At 46.0% G+C, this 19,554-nt stretch overlaps 1 protein-coding gene and 1 long non-coding RNA gene across 6 annotated transcripts in view; both read left to right on the forward strand.

The window, feature by feature from the left end:
* FARS2 (phenylalanyl-tRNA synthetase 2, mitochondrial) overlaps positions 1-6,020 on the forward strand; it is a 194,136-nt gene extending 188,116 nt beyond the window's left edge. For both annotated transcript variants that reach the window (XM_064161129.1, XM_064161130.1), the window contains exon 8: positions 5,694-6,020. In XM_064161129.1, coding sequence (XP_064017199.1) covers positions 5,694-5,832 — 139 coding nt within the window. In that variant the 3' untranslated portion in view covers positions 5,833-6,020. The remainder of the gene's footprint in view (positions 1-5,693) is intronic.
* Positions 6,021-10,799: 4,779 nt separating this feature from the next.
* Positions 10,800-19,554, forward strand: part of LOC135184923 (uncharacterized) — a 35,812-nt gene continuing 27,057 nt past the window's right edge. For all 4 annotated transcript variants that reach the window (XR_010306265.1, XR_010306267.1, XR_010306266.1 and 1 more), the window contains exon 1: positions 10,800-10,972. This is a non-coding gene — a long non-coding RNA (uncharacterized LOC135184923). The remainder of the gene's footprint in view (positions 10,973-19,554) is intronic.

Below are 19,554 nucleotides of genomic sequence, written 5' to 3' on the forward strand. Positions count from 1 at the left end.
CAGGTGAGCCTCAGTGATGGGAAGAGACCTACCATGACAGATTGCATGGCAGTTCATACAGGCGAGGAGCATGGGGAGGGCGCAGAAGCTCTGACAACAGCTGCATTGGCTCTACCAAAATGGTGGGTACTTGAGTCAGGACTGTTTTTAGCACCAGTGTGAAGCTATAAGAGTGAAGCTATAGGAGTTGTCACAGTATGGCAGAGGGGGAATCGGTGGCTAGGGGAAAAACTCAGCTAAGAGAATTGGCTGCTAGAACTGTGATGGAGGCTGCTAGGATCTGCTGCAGGGAGAGGGCTGTTAAGTGATCTGCTGGGCTGGGGCTGCTGTCATCTGCCACAGGCTGCTGGAAATCGATTAGAACACTGCTAGAGAATGAGAAACAGATAGAGCTGAGCTGTTCTTACAACCTGCTAGAACTACAGCGAACTGCTGCTGGGATCTCTGTGAGCTGCCGTCGTGATCTCTGAATGCTGCTGTCACCCTGGAGAGCTGTTGCTGCCCCAGAAGGCTGCCACCACTCCAGAGAGCTATCGTCCTGCCTGTCACTCCTGCCTGCCACCCCTTCTTGCCACTCCCTTTCACATTACCTCTGTTCATGTGGTCACAACTCATATTGCTGTGGTAGCCATGCCTGTTGCCTAATAAAGTGGTTTGGCACTGGCCTTTGGTTTGAGTCTTAATCCTGTTCCTGAGAATGTTAAGTTAGTCACACTAAAGAGCCAACTGGACATCACTCAAGATTTAAGCTCAGCCACACCCAGCTCCTCTGATCTCTGAGAACAAGCTGGGAAGCAAGAGGGTTTTAACTTCTGCCAAATTATCCACCGTTGGATTGTGATGTGGCCAGCACTGTTTAATAGCTTCATAACTGATCTGAATGTTGGGTTGAAGACCACTGATGAATTTTGCAGATGACACCAAAATAAGTGGGGAGGTAGACAAAGTGTCAAAGAGGGCCAGCAGGATATTGGGTTGCATCAACAAGGGCATCACCAGCAGAGATAAGTCATTATCGCACTTTAGTGCTTATCAGACCACGCCAAGAGTACTGTGTTCAGTTTTGGTTCTTGCTGCACAAAAAAGATGTGGGCAGGGTGGAAGTGTCCAGAGAAGGGTCATGGGAGTGATGTAAGGACTGGAATACCTGGCCTGGGAAGGAAGGCTTAGGGGAAACCTTATTACCATGTACCAGTACATCAAGGGTGACTGGTGAGACGATAGAGGCTCCTCTTTCACAAGGAGTCACATGGAAAAGACAAGGGCCAATGGGTACAGCTTGCACCTGGAGAGATTCTGATGAGATTCCTGAAGAAAAGTTTTCACCATGAGAGCAGTTAGACATTGGAACAATCTCCTCAGGGTTAGTAGTGGATTCCCCTGCATTGGACAGTTTGAAGACTCATCTTGGCATGGGACTGGGCCATCTCGTTTAATCTATAACCTAGAAAGGTTGGACCAGATGATCATTGAGGTCCCTTCCAACCTGGTATTCTATGCTTCTATGGTTATTGCCTGGCACATGCTTTCATTCTAGCCTGGCCCCAGTGTCAAGTTGCCTCCATGCTTGTTCTATTAAATCAGTGGCAGACTAGGGGGCCTTAATGTCTTAGTGTGCTCAGATATCAGGATGAAGTACTGAAACATAAACAATCTGTCGGACCTGGCAGCAAACAGCTTCCCAGCACATGGAGGATGTCAAGAGGATGGGGTCACACTCTTTGCAGTGATGCCCAGTGAGACAACAAGCTGCAGTGGGCACAGACTGGAAAATGGGAGGGTCCATCTGAACATGAGGAGAAACTTTGCCATGAGGGCACTGGGACCCTGGAGCAGACTGCTCTGGCAGGTTGTGAAGTTGTTTCTGTGACTCTGCAGAACAAAATAAAAGGAAGAAATGGAACCAGCAATTATTTTAGTTGCTGACAACAACTGTTTCCAGTTACAGCTAATGGCAGCTAACATTGTCTTCATATTTAATTTGGGGTTGGGCAGTGTTAAGTATTAGGGGATGAAAGAGCCAAGAAGGATTCTTCTCCATTTCCTATGCAAAGTTAGCTAATGAAAGCAATACCAAAGGTTTAAAACTTGCAGTTATACTCCTTCTTTCTAATTACTAACAAAGATGCAAATAAACCCATCTGAAGCTGAGAGAAATATGTGATGTACTAAAGCAGGAGTTAAGTGTAGCCTGACATCTCAGTAGTAACATTCTTGGCTGTAATTAAAAGTAATTGCATTTAATGCAATCCCTGCTTTATTTCTCCTGCAGCAGTGCTGCAGCTAACTGAACTCCAGAGCTGCTCTGGAAGACTTCATCTCTTTCCTAATTTAAATACCTCCTAAAGATGTTTATTTTCTGCAACACCCACAAGAAGCTGTTGCATCCTACCATGACCTATTTAATGTGCCTCACGAACGAACTGCATACTGGTGTGGAGGGAGGGGCATGAAACCATTACCTTCAGCTAACCATGAGCAGTGCAACAACAGTGCTGTAGCCACAGTTGAAATACTTCAAGCTGTGTTGGCGTCACATAAAATGGTGATAAAAAGTTTGCCACCATAGGATGTGTTCCCACTATATGCAAAACTTCAGGCTCAAGCCTGTGACTGTGCATCTTCTGGAGAGTTTTTCAGCCAACGCCACTTGTGAATGGTTTTGATTCAGTGGGATGCTGTAGCACCAGTAAAAGCTCAAATTCTGCCAGTTATAATGGTGTTTGCTGGCCTGGTTTTGAAAGCTCTTCTGTTGAACCCAGATTCATTATTCCTCTCAGTCAAATTTCTGTAGCTTCTGGCCAGACTCTTGTTGTTCTGTTTACTTGCTTCTCCCAGATCTGTCCTTGTGATTGCTTTGCAGAGGTGGAGCAGAGCAGAGCAACACCTTCTGTGCAGGTACACCTCCCCTCCTTTCCCCCAGCATCCCTTTTCCACAGCATTTAACCCACACTGAGGGAAACCTTTTGGCTGATTTTCAGAAGTTAACTCCAGTCAGCCTGACACTATGCAATGCAGTTTAGCCTTTCCTGTGCTTGTCAGAATTTGCTTGCTTTATCTTCAGGGCACACAAAAGAGGAGGAATGCTTTAATTTGAAATAACCTTCTCTTGTAAATTGACAATGAGGGCTGGGCAAACTTCCCACCGATGTCAAGTGGGACAAAGTTGGCATCAAATAGCTATTCCAAGATAAAAACTACTGTAGTAGTAAGATTTGAGGTTGGTATGAGCATCTTGAGAGTTGTCTCTGTGCATGAGCACATATAACTTTAGTTTTAATCAAATAGTTGTAATAAACATGGTTTCTAGCATGAAACAAGTTTCAGGAGAGAAATGACCTGAAGCTTGCTGAATGCCTTTGTGGGCTATTAAATGCAGAGTTCTGCCCACCTGGGATATCCTTCTGTCTAGTGTTTGATCTCTGGTTTCCTGTTATTTTTCCCTTCAGATTTTCTTTCTTGCACTGAAGTGAGTATTCACCTTTGAAAGTAGAAGCTGTGTGGGCTCCATTTGAGACTAAAAATAACAAGGATGCCACAACTGCCATTTAAATTCAGGAATATAAGCACTGCAGCTCTAGTGGTGCCCTTGCTGAAATGATGTGTTGCAGTCTGGTTTTGATGGAGAGCAAGAAGATTGTTTGCTCTTTTATTCAACTTACTGGTTTGCCCCTGAATTTGTGTTAACTCTGCTCAACTCAGCAACTCTTAAATATGTTTCTTCTTCCATAATTCCTTTTTCCTGCTCTGTTTTCTCTTTTCTTTTCCACAGCAAGTGGTATTTCTTTAATTCTATTGTGCATCCTTGCTGCCATGTCTCACCTCATTTCCTTTTAAGTTTGCTGGACAGATCCTACACCTAGGCTGCGTTGTGGTCAGTTCCTGGACACTGCCCTTTGGTGCTCCATGATGGCCACACTCACCTTGCATCTCTGCCCACAAATGCAGTCTTCAGATGCATTTTGCCCATGTTTCTAATATCCAGCAAATGCTAAGTAGTCACCTGAATAAAAAAATAAATGTTCCTCTGCCCTTGTGGGTGAGAAGACAAATGGTTCTTCTGGAGCACATTGAGAAGAATATGACCAGCAGGTCGAGGGAGGTTTCTTGTCCCATTCTGCTCTGTCCTACTGAGGCCACATCTGAAGATCTGTGTCCAGTGCTGGGCTCCTTAGTTCAAGAGAGACAGAGAGCTACTTGCAGAGAGTCCAGCTGAGGGCTACAAGGATCATTAAGGGACTGGAGTGTCTCCTTGAGGAGAAAGGGCTTGAGACCTGGGCTGTTTATCCTGGAGTAGAGCAGACTGAAAGGGGATTTTCTCAGTGCTTGTCAATAGCTGCAGGGTGAGGGCCAGCAGGATGAGACCAGATGCTTTTCAGTGATTCCCAATGACAGAACAAGGGGCAGTGGGCACAAACTGGAGGTTTTCATCACTGTTGGATAAAGCTAGGAGGTTCTGTCTCAAAATGAGGAAAAACATCTTTGCTGTGAGGGTGCCAGAGCCCTGCTCAGAGAGGTTATGGATTCTCCTTCTCTGGAGAGATTCAAATCACCTGGACATTGTGATCCTGGGCAGCCTGCTGTGGATGACCCTGCTTTAGCAGTGAGATTGGACTAGATGATCCCTGGAGGTCACTTCCAACCCCTATCAGTCTGTTTCTGTGTGTTTGGTTTCGTCCCCAAGGGCAGGAGCCTGGATGCTGAGGCTGGAGAGACACCCTTCATTAGCTAGCAACATTGCTAGCCAATGTTCAGAGCTTGTGTGGCATTTTCCTTATGCACATAACTCCTAGCCCCACTGGTCTGAAGGAAGTTGGTTTGTGCAGTGCTCCCTTGTACTAGCACCACTGTCACTGAAATGGGGGAGCTGTGATGTTGGCAGCAGTTTTGTGGTGTTAGCAGAGACCTCCTCCTGGGCTTGCATGCTCTGATAAGAAGCTGCCATAGAGCAGTGTGAATTGAGGTATAAGGTGGACTTGAAGTCCTCTGCTACAATTAAAATTCATAGAATCATAGAATCATAGAATCAGCCAGGTTGGAAGAGACCTCCAAGATCATCCAGTCCAACCTAGCACCCAGCCCTAACCAATCAACCAGACCATGGCACTAAGTGCCTCATCCAGTCTTTTCTTGAAGACCTCCAGGGACGGTGCCTCCACCACCTCCCTGGGCAGCCCATTCCAATGGGAAATCACTCTCTCTGTGAAGAACTTCTTCCTAATATCCAGCCTATACCTACCCTGGCACAACTTGAGACTGTGTCCCCTTGTTCTATTGCTGGTTGCCTGGGAGAAGAGGCCACCCCCACCTGGCTACAATGCCCCTTCAGGTAATTGTAGACAGTAATAAGATCACCCCTGAGCCTCCTCTTCTCCAGGCTAAACAGGCCCAGCTCCCTCAACCTCTCCTCATAGGATTTGTGCTCCAGGCCCCTCACCAGCTTTGTTGCCCTTCTCTGGACATGTTCCACCACCTCAACATCTTTCTTGAATTGAGGGGCCCAAAACTGGACACAGCACTCAGCTCAGTCCCGCCGCTCTGGACTGTGTATTTTAGCATTAAGGTGATTTTCCGGCAACAGGAGCAAAATTAGACAGCAAATAAAATGATCCAGCAGGTAGGTGTTTGGCCTCGGGTATTTGCATTTGTAGGCACGTGTGTTTCTGAGTCCTCTTTTGGTTTGTGTTTTGTAGGACAAAGAAAGTCAGTCATTGCTACCGGATCGTTTACCGCCACACGGAGAGGACTTTAACGCAGGAAGAGGTGCATCGCATCCATCAAGCTATAGAAGAGTCAGCAGTTAGAGAACTTGGGGTTGAGGGCAGGTTCTAGCATCACTGGTATGAAGCCCTACTAATGACAGTTGCTTTGTTTTTTTATTGGGGGGGGTGGAACTGAGGCAGCAGGGGATTGGGGCATACAAGTAAAGAAGGGTTGTGTGACTGAACCTAGCACATGGGAAATGATTGATCAGTGAGGACTGGTAAATCTACCAGCTAATAAACATTACTACTGAGAAATCATTGACAAAGTGCTGGCACTTTATTGTAAGGAATGGGGGAGCAGCAGCAGTGTGAGATTTGCCTCCTGTTACAATAAGAAATACACTGCTTGGTGGTTTTCTCTGTGGTTAATTGGTCCCTGGGTTCCATTAAACTGTAAATACTTAGCATTACTTCTGTGTTGACAGGATCTTCTGTCCTTGTAATGAGTGAAGCGAGTCAGAGACAAGGATTAGTGCAGGGAATTAAAACCCATGCTTCCCTCCTCTTGGCTTAAGAAATGTCAGGTTTTGCTTCAAGAAGCCTTGCAAGAAATGCATCTTGATGTAGTTTGTCTCTCTTGCTTTCAGACCCTATGCTTATACCTTTCATCTGCTGGTGTGGCTTTGGGACCAGGCTTGGCTATCTTGGATAGCTGGGTCATTGGTGAGCCTTTCCTGTTGGACTCCCTGCTCCTACAGAGCTGAGCAGAAAGAGATTCCCTGATCTGTGCCACCTTCCACTGGTGAGGAGCAACCTAATCTCAGTTCTTTTCACTTAGGCACCAGTGCAAGCTAATGTCTGTGCCTGTCACTGTGAAAAGATTGATACCACATGGGGCAGGATGGCAGGAAAGATATACTCTTTGCTATAATGCACTAAAAAACAGCTGCCTTGGTCTCACACAGTCTTTTACTTTGAAGCAGCAGTGTCTGCTCTGAAATGTGACCTTTAAGACAGGAAACCAAACTAAAATGGGATCTCCTACTATTTCAGACACCAGTTGCTTTACAAGATGCTTGGCGGTTTCATCACAGGTTATAAGAAGTAAATTCTGGCAGTGGTGTGATGTCAGGACCTGTAGCAGCGTTCAAACGATCTGATAAATACTTGATGAGCCATTGCAGATGCTGATATGGAATGTGGGACCTGTTTATGCTTGTAATGGTATTTCACACAGCCTTGCAGGTCACATCTGGTTGCTGTGCAGGCAACATTCCCTCCTTCAGGGAGGGAGGCTGTAAAAGCATAAACAGCATCTAACACTGATTTATTCCTTATCCAGAAACATCTGTGCAGCAGGTTTGTTCTCCACCAACAGCAGCCAGTTACTATTGCAGATGTGACAAAAGTGGAAAGCTCATTTTAATTTCATTACTCAACATATTTAGCTGTGTAAACAAATCCTAATCTAAATGGCTGTTGTGTTATCCAAATAACTTGATTGCCAAAACAATATGTTAGACTTCCTGCGCTGCAAAAAGAATGGGTGCCAGTTAGGCACCAGGAAAACTTGGTTGTTTCAAAACACTCCAGCAGAGGGTTGCAAAGATATTGATGGGATCAGAGCCTGTCTGAAGAGGAAAGGCTGAAAGACCTAGGGCTGTTTAGCCTGCAGAGTCGTAGAATCATAGAATCAAGCAGGTTGGAAGAGACCTCCAAGATCATCCAGTCCAACCTAGCACCCAGCCCTATCCAGTCATCTAGACCATGGCACTAAGTGCCTCATCCAGGCTTTACTTGAACACCTCCAGGGACGGTGCCTCCACCACCTCCCTGGGCAGCCCATTCCAATGCCAATCACTCTCTCTGTGAAGAATTTCCTCCTAATAGAGAAGAGCAAATTAAGAGGGGATCTTCTCAATATTGATCAGTAGCTAAAGGGCAGGGGTCCCACGGCAATAGGCACAAACTGGAATCCAGGAGGTTTTTTCTTATTTGCTGATAGGGTGCCAGAGCACTGGAACAGGCTGTTCAGAGAGGTTGTAGAGTCTCCTTCTCTGGAGAGATTGTAAACACTTCCCAACATTAAGATAAAGCCTGGCTGAGGCACTTAGTGCTGTGGTCTAGTTGACTGGCTAGGGCTGGGGGATAGGTTGGACTGGATGATCTTGGAGGTCTCTTCCAACCTGGTTGATTCTATGATTCTGTGAGGCAAGCACTGATTGTACTGTGATACTGTGATGCCATAGTTAGCACATATTGTTTGCCAGAACAAGAACAAGGTGATGTAGTCAATCTGCCACACTTCACCATACTTGTACTTTGACCGTTGCTCACCAAACCACAAGGATTTGATTCTTCTAGCCTGCTTAATAGCAGCACAGATGTCACAGTCGTGTATGACTTGACTGATAACATCCATAGATATGTCAACTGATCTGTTGCGCACACATTGGTAAGTTGCTTCTCTACCTTGATGTCCAGGTGAACCACAGGCCTGCTGAGCTGAGAACAGCTCACCTCAGTGTTTCCAATCAAGGTGAAGATCACAGTTTGTGTCAACTTGAGAAATTTTAGCAGCTAGATCTGCCTGCTGGTTGTGTTGGTGTTCCTCAGTAGCTCTGCTCTTAGGCATGTGTGCATGTGTCACACTTTCACTGGAGTTTTTTCAAGATGAGCTGTATGGCCTGGTCGACATGCTGGAGGGAAGGGATTCCATTCAGAGGGACTTGGGCAGGCCTGAGAGGTGGGCCAAAAGCCAACCTCATGAAGTTCAATGAGACCAAGTGCTTGCACCTGTGCCTGGGCAGTTCCAAGCACAAATATTGCTGGGAACAGAACGGCTGAAGAGCAGTCCCTAGGAGAAGGGTTTGGAGGTGTCAGCTGATGAAAAGCTCAACACGAGCTGGCAGTGTGCACTTGCAGACCAAAAGGCCAACTGTATCCTGGGCTGCATCAAAGGAAGTATGACCAGCAGGATGAGGGAGATGATTCTCCCCTTCTACTCTGCTCTTATGAGACCCCACCTGAAGTACTGCGTCCAGTTCTGGTGCCCCCAACATAAGAAGGACATGGAGCTGCTGGAGCAGGCCCAGAAGTGGACCATAAAGATGAAGAGAGGGCTAGAGCACTTCCATCTGAGGACAGGCTGCAAGCATTGGAGCTGTTCATCCTGGAGAAGATGAAACTCTAGGGAAGCTCTATAGCAGCCTTCCAGTACCTGAAAGGGGCCTGCAAGAAAGCCAGGAAAGGACTCTTTACAAGGGTTCATTGTGACAGGACATGAGGGAATGGTTTGATGCTTGAGGAGGGTACATTTTGACTTGATATTAGGAAGAAATTCTTTACAGTAAAAGGGGTGAGACACTGGAACAGGTTGCTCAGGGAAGTCATGGATGCCCCCTCCCTGGCAGTGTTCAAGGCCAGGTTGGAAGAGGCCTTGAGCAACTTAATCCAGTAGCAGGTGTCTCTGCTTATGGTAGGGGGTTTGGAACTGAATTATCTTTGAGATCCCTTTCAACCCAAATCCTTCTATGAATCTTTGAACAATGTAGCTGCCAAGGTAAGTTCACTTGCTAATCTCTGGTATCCTACAGTCTATCTCATGAACATGCCCCAACCTTCGATTGCAAATCCAGTAAAGTTGAGCAAGCTCCTAAATACCAAATCAATGCCATGCTGAAATAATAAGGATAATTTCAGTAATTAATGGGAATGTTGATTGATGAGGCATCAGGCTCTGCTTCTCATTTTTACCAGCCACCTGGGTTGATTTTTGTGTGCTAAAGAATTTTCTATCAGCACCCTATAATAAAAGAAGGGGAAAAAATCAATTCTAGCAAACAAATCTACACATCAGCAGGAGAAATGGCTGGGGATTTCCATGGCCCAACAGTATTTGCAGATTTAATATTCTGGGTGTTGCTTTTGTTCCAAGTTGCCACTGGTTTTCAAGCTAGCTGTGATTCCTGGAAGACTAAAGATTTATCTTTAACACCCAATCTGGGATCTTCCCAGTAAACCAGCAGCAAATTTGCAGTGTGCTGAGACTTACCTGGTTTTGCTGTTCTTGTTAAAGGCTCTGCAGTGGGAAGTGTTGCAAGGTAGGTAAGCAGTAAATCGCTTTGTGTTCCTACTGTTGAGACTTCAGTGACTTCTGCCATCGTATTGCCAGGCACAATCAAACAGTTGTGCAGATCTGTGGGTGGTTCTGTGCTGAGAATCCCAAGGAGTAAGCCACTGGTGCTGGTTTGCTTTCCATTAAAAGCATTGCTTCTATCCCTTCTGCTTGCTGGTGGCAAATACTTCAGCAATGAATTTACTCTCTTCTTACTACACAGCTATACAGAGTTTCTCAGTTATTAACAAATTAGTCTCAGCCATAATTTCTTGCAGGGCTTAGCTTTCATTTTTAAAATGAGGGGGAAATAAGAAGTTGTGGACTTTGTCTGTGGTGTTTTTACATATGCGGTGACTAATACAATTCATCTCTCCCAGGTAAAACTCATGACCAAGATAGGACTCTTCATCAGTCCACTGAAGTCAACATACAAAGTCTGGCCTCAAAAAATGCAGAAATATATCCACCTCATTGAATTCATCTCACTGTGGCTCAACCAAAGGCTGGCTGATGCTCATTAGTTAAGCCAAAGTCATAAAGCAGTTTGTATCTTGCCACCACCACCTCAAATACACAAAGAAATACCCTTAAGGCACAAGGCAGTTCTGTCCAATTCAGTGTGAGCATCTAAAATGATTGTGCTGAGTATTTGAGGTGCAGTCCTGCCCTGGTAGGGAATAAATCCTACCAGGGTGGTTTAAACCTTACTCTCTTCCTCCTGTTGTAGGTCTGGGAGTGAGTTAGATGAACAAACAATGAGGGGCTGGCCCCAGTAAAGCCTTGAGGGCTAGGGGCTTAGCACCATGTGTCAGATGTCTTGTGTTGCACTCAATGTGCCTGCATGGTCAAAGGAGGCACAAAGCTTGAATTCATTGACCAGAGCAATGGTGCTAGTGCCTATTGGCCAGTTTGATTTTCAAACTGAAGTCTATATAAAGAGGCATGATTTAGAAACCTCACCTTCCTGCACCTGCCTTTCTGCACGGAGCCTTCCTGCCTCTCCTTGTTTGCAACTCATTAAAGGCAGCCAGGTGTATGCAGCTCACACCCACCGGCTCAGCAGCACCTCCTTCCTCTGCCTGGGATCATTATCACGAGTTTGAAAGTGTCCTTGATACAGGGAGCTTTCTCAGGGCCCAAAAGAGTGGTGAGTACATTTGCTGGAGTGAATGCTGAGACTCCATAAGCATAGTTAGAATTTTTCCTGTTTTCATGTTACTGTTTTCCAAGATGTGTTTGTTTAAACTGTTTAAGTCTGTGCAGTTGCTTCCTGTTGACCGAAAATCCAATGAAGCACAGGGAATTTTCCTGATTCTAAAAAATACCAATAATGAAACTCAATATTCATACAGAAATCAATATTCAGAATTCATAATGATTATTAATTTCTGATGCAAGTCCCCATCCTTGAAAGGACTGAAAAGCTCTGTGGGTGTGGTGCTGAGTGACACAGTTTAGCATCAGACTTAGTAGTGTTAGATTACTGGTTGAACCTAATGACCTTAAAGGTCTTTTTTGCCCTAAATGATTGCCATGATTTGAGCTTCCAGGGCAAAACCCTGCTGGATAGAATTGTAGGTTCCACCCCTACTTTCTCCCTCTCCCCCTGTAGGGAAAAGATAGGCAGAGGAATCATAAAATCAAGCAATTCGGAAGAGACCTCCAAGATCATCCAGTCCAGTCTAGCACCCAGCATACAGCCCAGGTTTTACTTGTGGGCTGTGAGCATATATTGCTGACTCATGTCCAGCTTTTCACCTGCCAGTGCCCCCAAGTTCTCCTCAGGGCTGCCTTGCTTGCTCCTGAAGAACTGCACCATTTTCAGTACACCTACAATAGTAATGATTTTGTGTTGCAGACAGTCAGAAGTAACTGAGCAAATGATGGTGTCACATTGGTTTACCTTGGCAGCTAAGCCGAGGTGTGTTTATGCTCTGCAGTGCCAAGTAGAGATCAAAAGAAGATAGCACTCCTTCACTGGAGGGGGTTGGACTACGTGACCTTTAAAGGTCCCTTTTAAAAGGTCCCCTCCAACCCAAACCAGCCTGTGATTCTATTACACCACAGTCTAAAGCTCCCATGCCACATGCCTAGAGGGTCTCTCTGTGCTCACCCTCTGCAAGCAGGTGATTAACACATGGGCTGGGGAATTGTGCCTCTGCCTGCTCAGTAATTCGCTGGGCAGCTCTGCAGTCATCCAGAGCAGCTGCCACTTAAATGGGCAGGAGATTGCTCTCTTTTCGTTTGAGTGTCTGCAGCTCCACTCGTATCGTGGTGTGATACAGCCAGAGGTGCTGTGTTGGTATTTGCTGCAGCTCAGTTTGATGCATCTCATCGTGTGGAACCCGTGCAGCCATTTTTCAGCAGAAATGTGCTTATGCATGGTCATTACCATCTCCAGCTGCAGATGTGGGGCACCCTGAGACCAAGGATCAAGATTAAGACCGTGATAGATAACTGCTCTTGGATTTTTGTTGCTGTCCACACAGGTTTGAAAGCCCCCCTGGGCATCAGTCCAAAGTTTTCATTACTTGAAACATTTCACAACCCAGCACTCAGTGACTGTGTTGGCAGGAGGGGAGGGGACTGAGGAGGGGGGAGCAGATTTAGAGAGACATCACAGGGTAGCTGAGCAGCAGGAAGTTGCCTTCTGATGTCCTTAAAGAACTGAATTGCTGTGTCTCCTGTCCGTGACTGGGAGGCACGGATGTGTGTTTGGCTGCCTGCCTTTGCAAATAGTAAAGAATTAGCATGCATAGCCAGGCTTTGGGGTCATCAGATATTGTAACCAGAGAGTAATTGAAGGGATTATTGATTCTTGTGCCAGATCTTTACTCACTGGTGGTAGAGAAACTAATAGTCATTCACAGGGGTTTTATTGACAGATCTCAGTGTAGGAATTGGCTAAGTCGATATGGAAATGGAAGTGTAGGTCTGTAGGTTGGTTTGTGTCATCCAGAGCATGAATGGATTGGCAGAGGTTTAAATCAAGTCAAAGGTACCCACTCCAAGGCTCTTTTTTTCTGAGTGTTCAGCAGCTTGGTGGGTACCGTCTGAGATCACCAAACAACTCTCCAGAGATGACCATCCAGTGTCCATGAGGAAACCCTTGTATAGGCACTAAGGGCCCTCAGCCTTGCACAGAAACACTGATGGACCCTGACTGCCTTCCAATTTCTGTCCTATGCTCATAACACATGTAAGCCTACCTCCTTGGGATGTCCCCAGAAATGCTTCTTTCATTCTACAATCTCCTAAATACTATTTAAGCTCCCTTCTTCCCATGATCACAAAAGTCAGCTCTTCACCCTGTTCTGCTACAGTGTTTGATGCCTTGCCAGGACTTGCTCAGAGGGCTTTAATGCTGGCTGGCCAGGGGCCCAGGAAACCAGGTTGATGACCCCTGTGCACATGTGGTAATGCTTGGGTCTCTCCTTTCTGTCCTTGACAGGACAAGATGAAATGGGCTCCAGTTGTGCCAGAGGTGTCATGGACAGAGTCAAACCTGCTGCTGTTGTTCATACCGTGCTGCAGTTGTGCCACCCTCAAAAAATAAAAGAGCTAACTGGAACATAGTATTATGGAGCTTGAAGTTCAGACTGCAACTTCTGTTGGAGTTGCTGCTTCTGGCTCCCAGTTTCTTGGGTATGGTCTCTTCTGCAGGCATGGTGGCAGAGCAGGTGGGAGTCAGGTGGCTGCTGGCTTGGGTTTTGCATTTCACTGTACTACTTCTGCAAATAGGCTAGGATAAGGTAATCATGCATTGGTTTATTGGTAAATTACATTATTAACTAAGGTAATTATGCATTATGTTTATGATATGTTAAACTCATCTTTCTTCTCAACCCTGACTTCTGTTTGTTACTCTTCCCCTCACTTTTGTGTTTGGGGAGCAGGCAGGTTAGCCCTTGAGGCTAAACCAGTAGAGCTGGACATGAGGAGAACTTTATTCCACAAAAGATTGTCAGTGCCTGGAACAGTGCTCCATCAACCTCACCATGACGAAGTGTCTCTTCATGCTGAGAACACCTCCTGTGTTCCATTGCTCCATGTCCTATCACTGGGCACCAAGGAAACGAGATTGACACCTTCATCTTGACACCCACCCCTCTCAGCCCTCTCTTCTCCAGACTAAACAGCCACAGCTCTCATAGTCTTTCCACACAAAACAGATGTTCTAGTCTCTCAGTCATCCTTGTAGCTCTCCCTTTGACTGTCTCCAGCAGAACCCTGTCTGTCTTGTATTGGAAAGTCCAAAACTGGACACAGTATTCCAGTGTGGGGGAGAAGCTCCCTAGACCTGCTGGACACACTTCTTAATGCACCCCAGGATAGCATTGGCTCTCAGATGCAAAGGCACATTGCTGATCCGTGGAGAACTTGCTGTCCACCAGGATTCCAAAATCTTTCTCTGTGGAGCTGCTTTCCAGCAGGATGACCCCTAGTCTGTACTAATGCCCCAAATGCAGGACATGGCATCTTCCTTACTGACCTTCACCAGGATTTCCAGAAAGCCATGCCTTGGAAAACCTCCCCTTGAAGTCCAGCAAGGATGGGTTTATTTCAGGCAGTTCAAAAGTCAGGAAAGGTAAGTGACAGTGGAAGGATGGACACCGACTCCTACTGCCCACAGCCTTGCTTCCTTAAGAAGATGAGACCGAGGACCAGCAGGGTTGAAAGGAAGGTTGTCAGCATAAGTGTACCCTGACAGGAAGTTGGAAGAGAGGAGACAGCTTATTAATAAGGCCCTGCTGCCCAGCATGTGCCCCTGCACACAGGTCTAGGAAACTATTGCAAGTATGTTTTCTGATAAGTAATAACAGCAGCCCTCTCTGTGTGTCTACAGGCTGCTATGGAGCTGGCAGCACTTCTCATTCCTTTCCACTTGCTAGTCATGGAGAAATGTGAATTTGGAGAAGAACAAAATGACTTCTGTTGTTGTTCCTAGCCTTGCAGCATCACCTCCTATTTTCCATTGAGAACAGCCTGGCATTGCTGAGGAGAGCACCTTGCCAAATTGTGTTCTTTATGTGCTGCATACAGAGAGACATACATGAAACAGGTGGGAGTGTGTGATGTGAGCCTTATTTCTGTGCTGCTGACACAAAAAGCAGAGTTGTTGTTCCCCACTCTGTGAGATCAGTATTCTTTCCTGCTCCTTTGCTCCAATGCACAGCAAACCACCTTTTCCCAAGAAGAATTCAATACTTTCTGATGCCTCCTGCTGTTAGGTAGCCAACAGTCTTCTGAGCAGTCTCCCTTCAAAGAGCAATCGAATTTTGGGCAGAGAACTCCCTTCCTTTCCCACTTGAGATGTTTTGCTTTCAGCCTGAAACACTTGCTGGCTCCTGTGCAACACATGCTGCTGGTGACAATGCAGGTCTCCTTCTGCCTTGCAGGAAGAAAGGGGACTGAAGAGAAAGGCCAACTTCATAAAAGGGATTTGAACAATTTAAATGTTCTGCCATAGTTTTTTTTTAATAGGGATAAAATGCCTTAGCCACATAAAAGTTATTCATAAAAGTCAGTTTTGATCTTTACTAGAAAGCAACCTTGTGATAGTGAAACATTTTCACATCAGGAGTGGCTGGGGAAAGTGGGGTTGTTAAGCTTGGAGAAAAAGAGGCTGAGGGAAGACCTTCTCTCTTTACAACTCCCTGAAAGGAGGCTGTAATGAGGTGGTGATCGGTCTCTTCTCCCAGGGAACAACTGATAGGACAAGAAGAAACAGCCTCAATTTATACCACAGAAGGTTTAGGTCGGACATTAGGATCAATTTCTTCCCTGACAGGGTAGTCAAGCCCTGGAATAGGCTGCCCAGGGCAGTGGTGACGTTCCCATGCCTAAAGGGATTGAGAAGCCATCTAGATGATGTACTGAGGAGTAGGGTTTAGTGGAGACCTAGCAGTGCTCAATTAACAGTTGGACTTGATGACTCTAAAGGGCTCTTCCAATCAAAATAGTTGCATGCTTGTATCGGTACAGCCCCTGAGGCTCCCACAGAAGACAGCTTTACTCTTTCACACGTCTCATTTTAGGAGAAGGATGGCCTCTGGCAAGAGATTGTAGATCATCTGCCTCTGCTTGCTGGTTGTTGGTATAAGTAGGCTGGAAAAGAATGGAAAGGACCCACATCTGGGCTATAGCAGCCAGACCATGACATGTGTGAATCACAGTATCAAAGGACAGAATAACAAAGGGTGGAAGAGATGTCAGGGTATCGTCTAATCCAACCACACAGCCAAAGCAGGGTCACCCACAGCGAGTTGCCCAGGATCATAATATTCAGATGTGTTTGAGATCTCTCTGGAGGCAGAGACCCCACAGCCTCTCTGGGCAGCCTGCTCCAGGGCTCCATCACCCTCACAGCAGAGGACTTTCTCCTTATGTTCAGGTAGAACCTCCTGGGTTCTTGTTTGTGCCCATTGCCCTTGTTCTGTTGCAGAGCACCACTGAAAAGAATCTCCCCTCATCCTCTTGACATTCACCCTTTAGATATTGATCTGAATTGAGCCTGCTCTTCTCCAGGCTAAACAGCCTTCTGTCTCTCAGTCTTTCCTCATCAAAGAGATGCTCCAGTCCCCTTAGCATCTTTGTAGCCTCTACTGGACTCTCTCCAGCAGCTTCTTGTCTATTATGTGCTGGGGAGATAGTAACTGGACCCAGCACTCCAGATGTGGCCTCACTAAGACAAAGCAGAGATCAGTTTTCTACTTAAATGCTAAAATGATAACAGCTGCAAGGAGACCTATCATTCCAAAATCCAGGCACACTGCAGATCCTTGACAAAGAGGTCTAAGTATGATAATGAGTTGTGACTGACTGAAAGGGAAGTTGAGGGCTCCACTTCCTATTTCCCACAGTGGCACTGAGGAGTGAGACCATGAAGAAAGCACACCCCCTCCATTTGCAAGTCTGTGAACCATGATGCCAGCTTTCCTTTGCCATGTGTCTTGAGACTTCCAGAGGTTAACACACTGCACAAGCCCACTTTATTAGTGTGGGTATTTCAGGAGACAAAGTTTGCATTTACCTCACGGAACATCCCCAGTAGTGCAGGAACCACTGATGGCATCTAGTGAGGTACAGTGGGATGGGGTACTCAGCAATCTGAACTTCATCTGGTTGCCATGGCAACAGAACAGCTTAGCTGGCAAGGAAAGAGAAAAGCAATATATTCTGCCAGGGATAAGGTACAGCACTTTGAAACATCTCTGGTTTTCTGGGTCTGGGGTTGTAGGGCACATTGCTGTGCTCTAGGATTTCCTCCCTCTGAATCCTCTTCCCCAGCTCACCTCTGTCATGGTAGGCCTGAGAGGCCCAAAATGGGCTTATCCACGTCCTTGTTTGCCCAGGCATGTTTTTCTGCTCTCCCCCCTTCTGCTGTGGGGAGAAACAACCATGGGAAAGAGGACAGAGAACCTGGAGCCACTGAGTCTAAGGACTCTGGCTTGTCCAGGCATGTCCTCCTGCTCCCTCTCCTTCTGTGCTGGGGGAAGCAACCACAGGAAAGGAAAACGAAAGCCCTAACTTCACCTAATATGGTCAAGCTTGGCAAAGTGCCATTCTGATTGGCTAATCTATGTCCAAAGGCCCGTTAGTCTTGGGCTGTATTGGTAAAAAGGGATGAGCAGGTAGCACAGAGTGCTGCTGCTGCCTCATTGCGTCCTGAAACTGCCTGTAAACTTCACTGCCTTGAGTTAACCAGGAGCAGGCTCTTAATGCCTGCATGCAATCGGCCTGCACAGCCAGCGTGACTTTGTGCCAAGACTGTGCCCTTGCATCGCATCCTGCCTGCCCCTCTGCAAGGCTTCTGCTGAATCAGGAATCAAGAGGAGCCAGGTCAGAGACTATGCTGTAGACTCCCAGCTTCCTGAGAAAAGAGCCTGGGAAACTCCAAAGCCTCTAACAGCTTTGAGACCACCAACAGCAACCCCTCTACGTACTTCAGATACTGTCTGATCCTGTTTTGTGAGTAAATACTTAAAGCCTCTTGTAATTTACTCATTGCCTTCTGCCATAAACAGAAAGGAGCTTCCTATGTCCTCTAGTGGATAAGCAGTATAATTAACCACAAGAGTCTTCTCTTCCAGTATAATGTTTGCTTTTGCCACTTTAAGAAAATAAGTGCTCTAGTTTTGCCTGTTCCTGGTGTGTATAAATTTCCAAACTCTGTGTTTTTAACTTTGTGAATAAGTTTTCTGTTGAGTTTTCACATTAGTGAACCATGTTTGTAGTTATTAACAATCTTTGCCTGGATATCAAAATTAATACAGAATATTAATTTTGCATAATCTGTCCAATGAACAAATATGGGCCAAACCCCAGAAAGTGAGAGAACTGCATGGTAGTTTTCCCCTGTCCTTTTCAGTGACAGGGTGGGAGGGCAATCTGCATCTCTGAAGCTCTCCTGCAAGGACTTGATTTTGAGAGCTGATGAGTACTGTCTGCTGGCCTACTTTCCATCCATCATTTCATACATCCTGTTGCCAGGGTTTCCTTTAGCCCCTGGGTCAGCTCTGTTTGTAGTGCAGGGACTGGCCAGCCCCAGGGGCACCAGTCACCCTCACAGCCTAGAAGAGAGACCAGGAAGGAATGCTGTCACTGTCCAGGCTTTATAAAGGAAATTATGGAAAATCCTTGATGGGCCTCATTTGCTGGTGGAAGTGACAGTGAGCTTCTGAGGAAATGACCTCAGGTTGGACTGGATGATCTTGGAGGTCTCTTCCAACCTGGTTGATTCTATGATTCTATATTGATTGGATAGGGCTGGGTGCTAGTTTGGACTGGATGATCTTGGAGGTCTCTTCCAACCTGGTTGATTCTGTGATTCTATGTTGATTGGATAGGGCTGGGTGCTAGGTTGGACTGGATGATCTTGGAGGTCTCTTCCAACCTGGTTGATTCTATGATTCTATATTGATTGGATAGGGCTGGGTGCTAGGTTGGACTGGATGATCTTGGAGGTCTCTTCCAACCTGCTTGATTCTATGATTCTAAGTTGTGTCAGGGGAGATTTATGTTGGATACGAGTTCAAATTTCTTTCACAAAAGAGTTGTCAGGCTCTGGAACAGGCTTCCCAGGGCTGTAGTGGAGTCACTGTCCCCAGAGGGGTTTAAAAGTCATGTAGATGTGGTGCTGAGACACATGGTTTAGCGCTGAATTAACAATTGGAGTTAATGAACTTAAAGATCTCTTCCAACCAAAAGGATTCTAGGATTCTGAGGTGGGAGGAAGAAGAGAGCAGCCTAAAGAATCTCTTTAAAAAGTAGGGAAAGCATAGGGACACTTAAGATAAAATGGCAATTGTGTGTGAGCCCTCACAGGCACTCACTCTCCTGCTTTCTGGCTTACATCCACATACTCAAGCAGATCTTTCTGCCCAAAATAGTAGGGAAAAGACATCACTGCCTTTATTGTCAAGAGTAATTTCTTTTCACATGCCCCTATCAAGTAAGTCTCAGAACATGGGGATATGTTGCATAAAACTCATCCTCCTGCTTTTTGCCTTTTGTAAAGCTGAACAAAACAAAGGAAAAACATCCCTGTGAAGAGTGGAGTTGAACTATTTGCTGACTGCTCTTGGAAGGATTGACGTTCCTATTTGTACATCAACAATGCAATGGGTGGTGGTGTGGGAAGCTGGGGCTCACTTCTTCACATATGAATAGGCTGTGTCCCTCTGCATTTGGGGTCATCAGGGAACCTGGCACTAGCTCTGCTTTATG

Source organism: Pogoniulus pusillus, chromosome 21, assembly GCF_015220805.1.
Source record: "Pogoniulus pusillus isolate bPogPus1 chromosome 21, bPogPus1.pri, whole genome shotgun sequence".
In the NCBI taxonomy this organism is placed as follows: Eukaryota; Metazoa; Chordata; class Aves; order Piciformes; family Lybiidae; genus Pogoniulus; species Pogoniulus pusillus.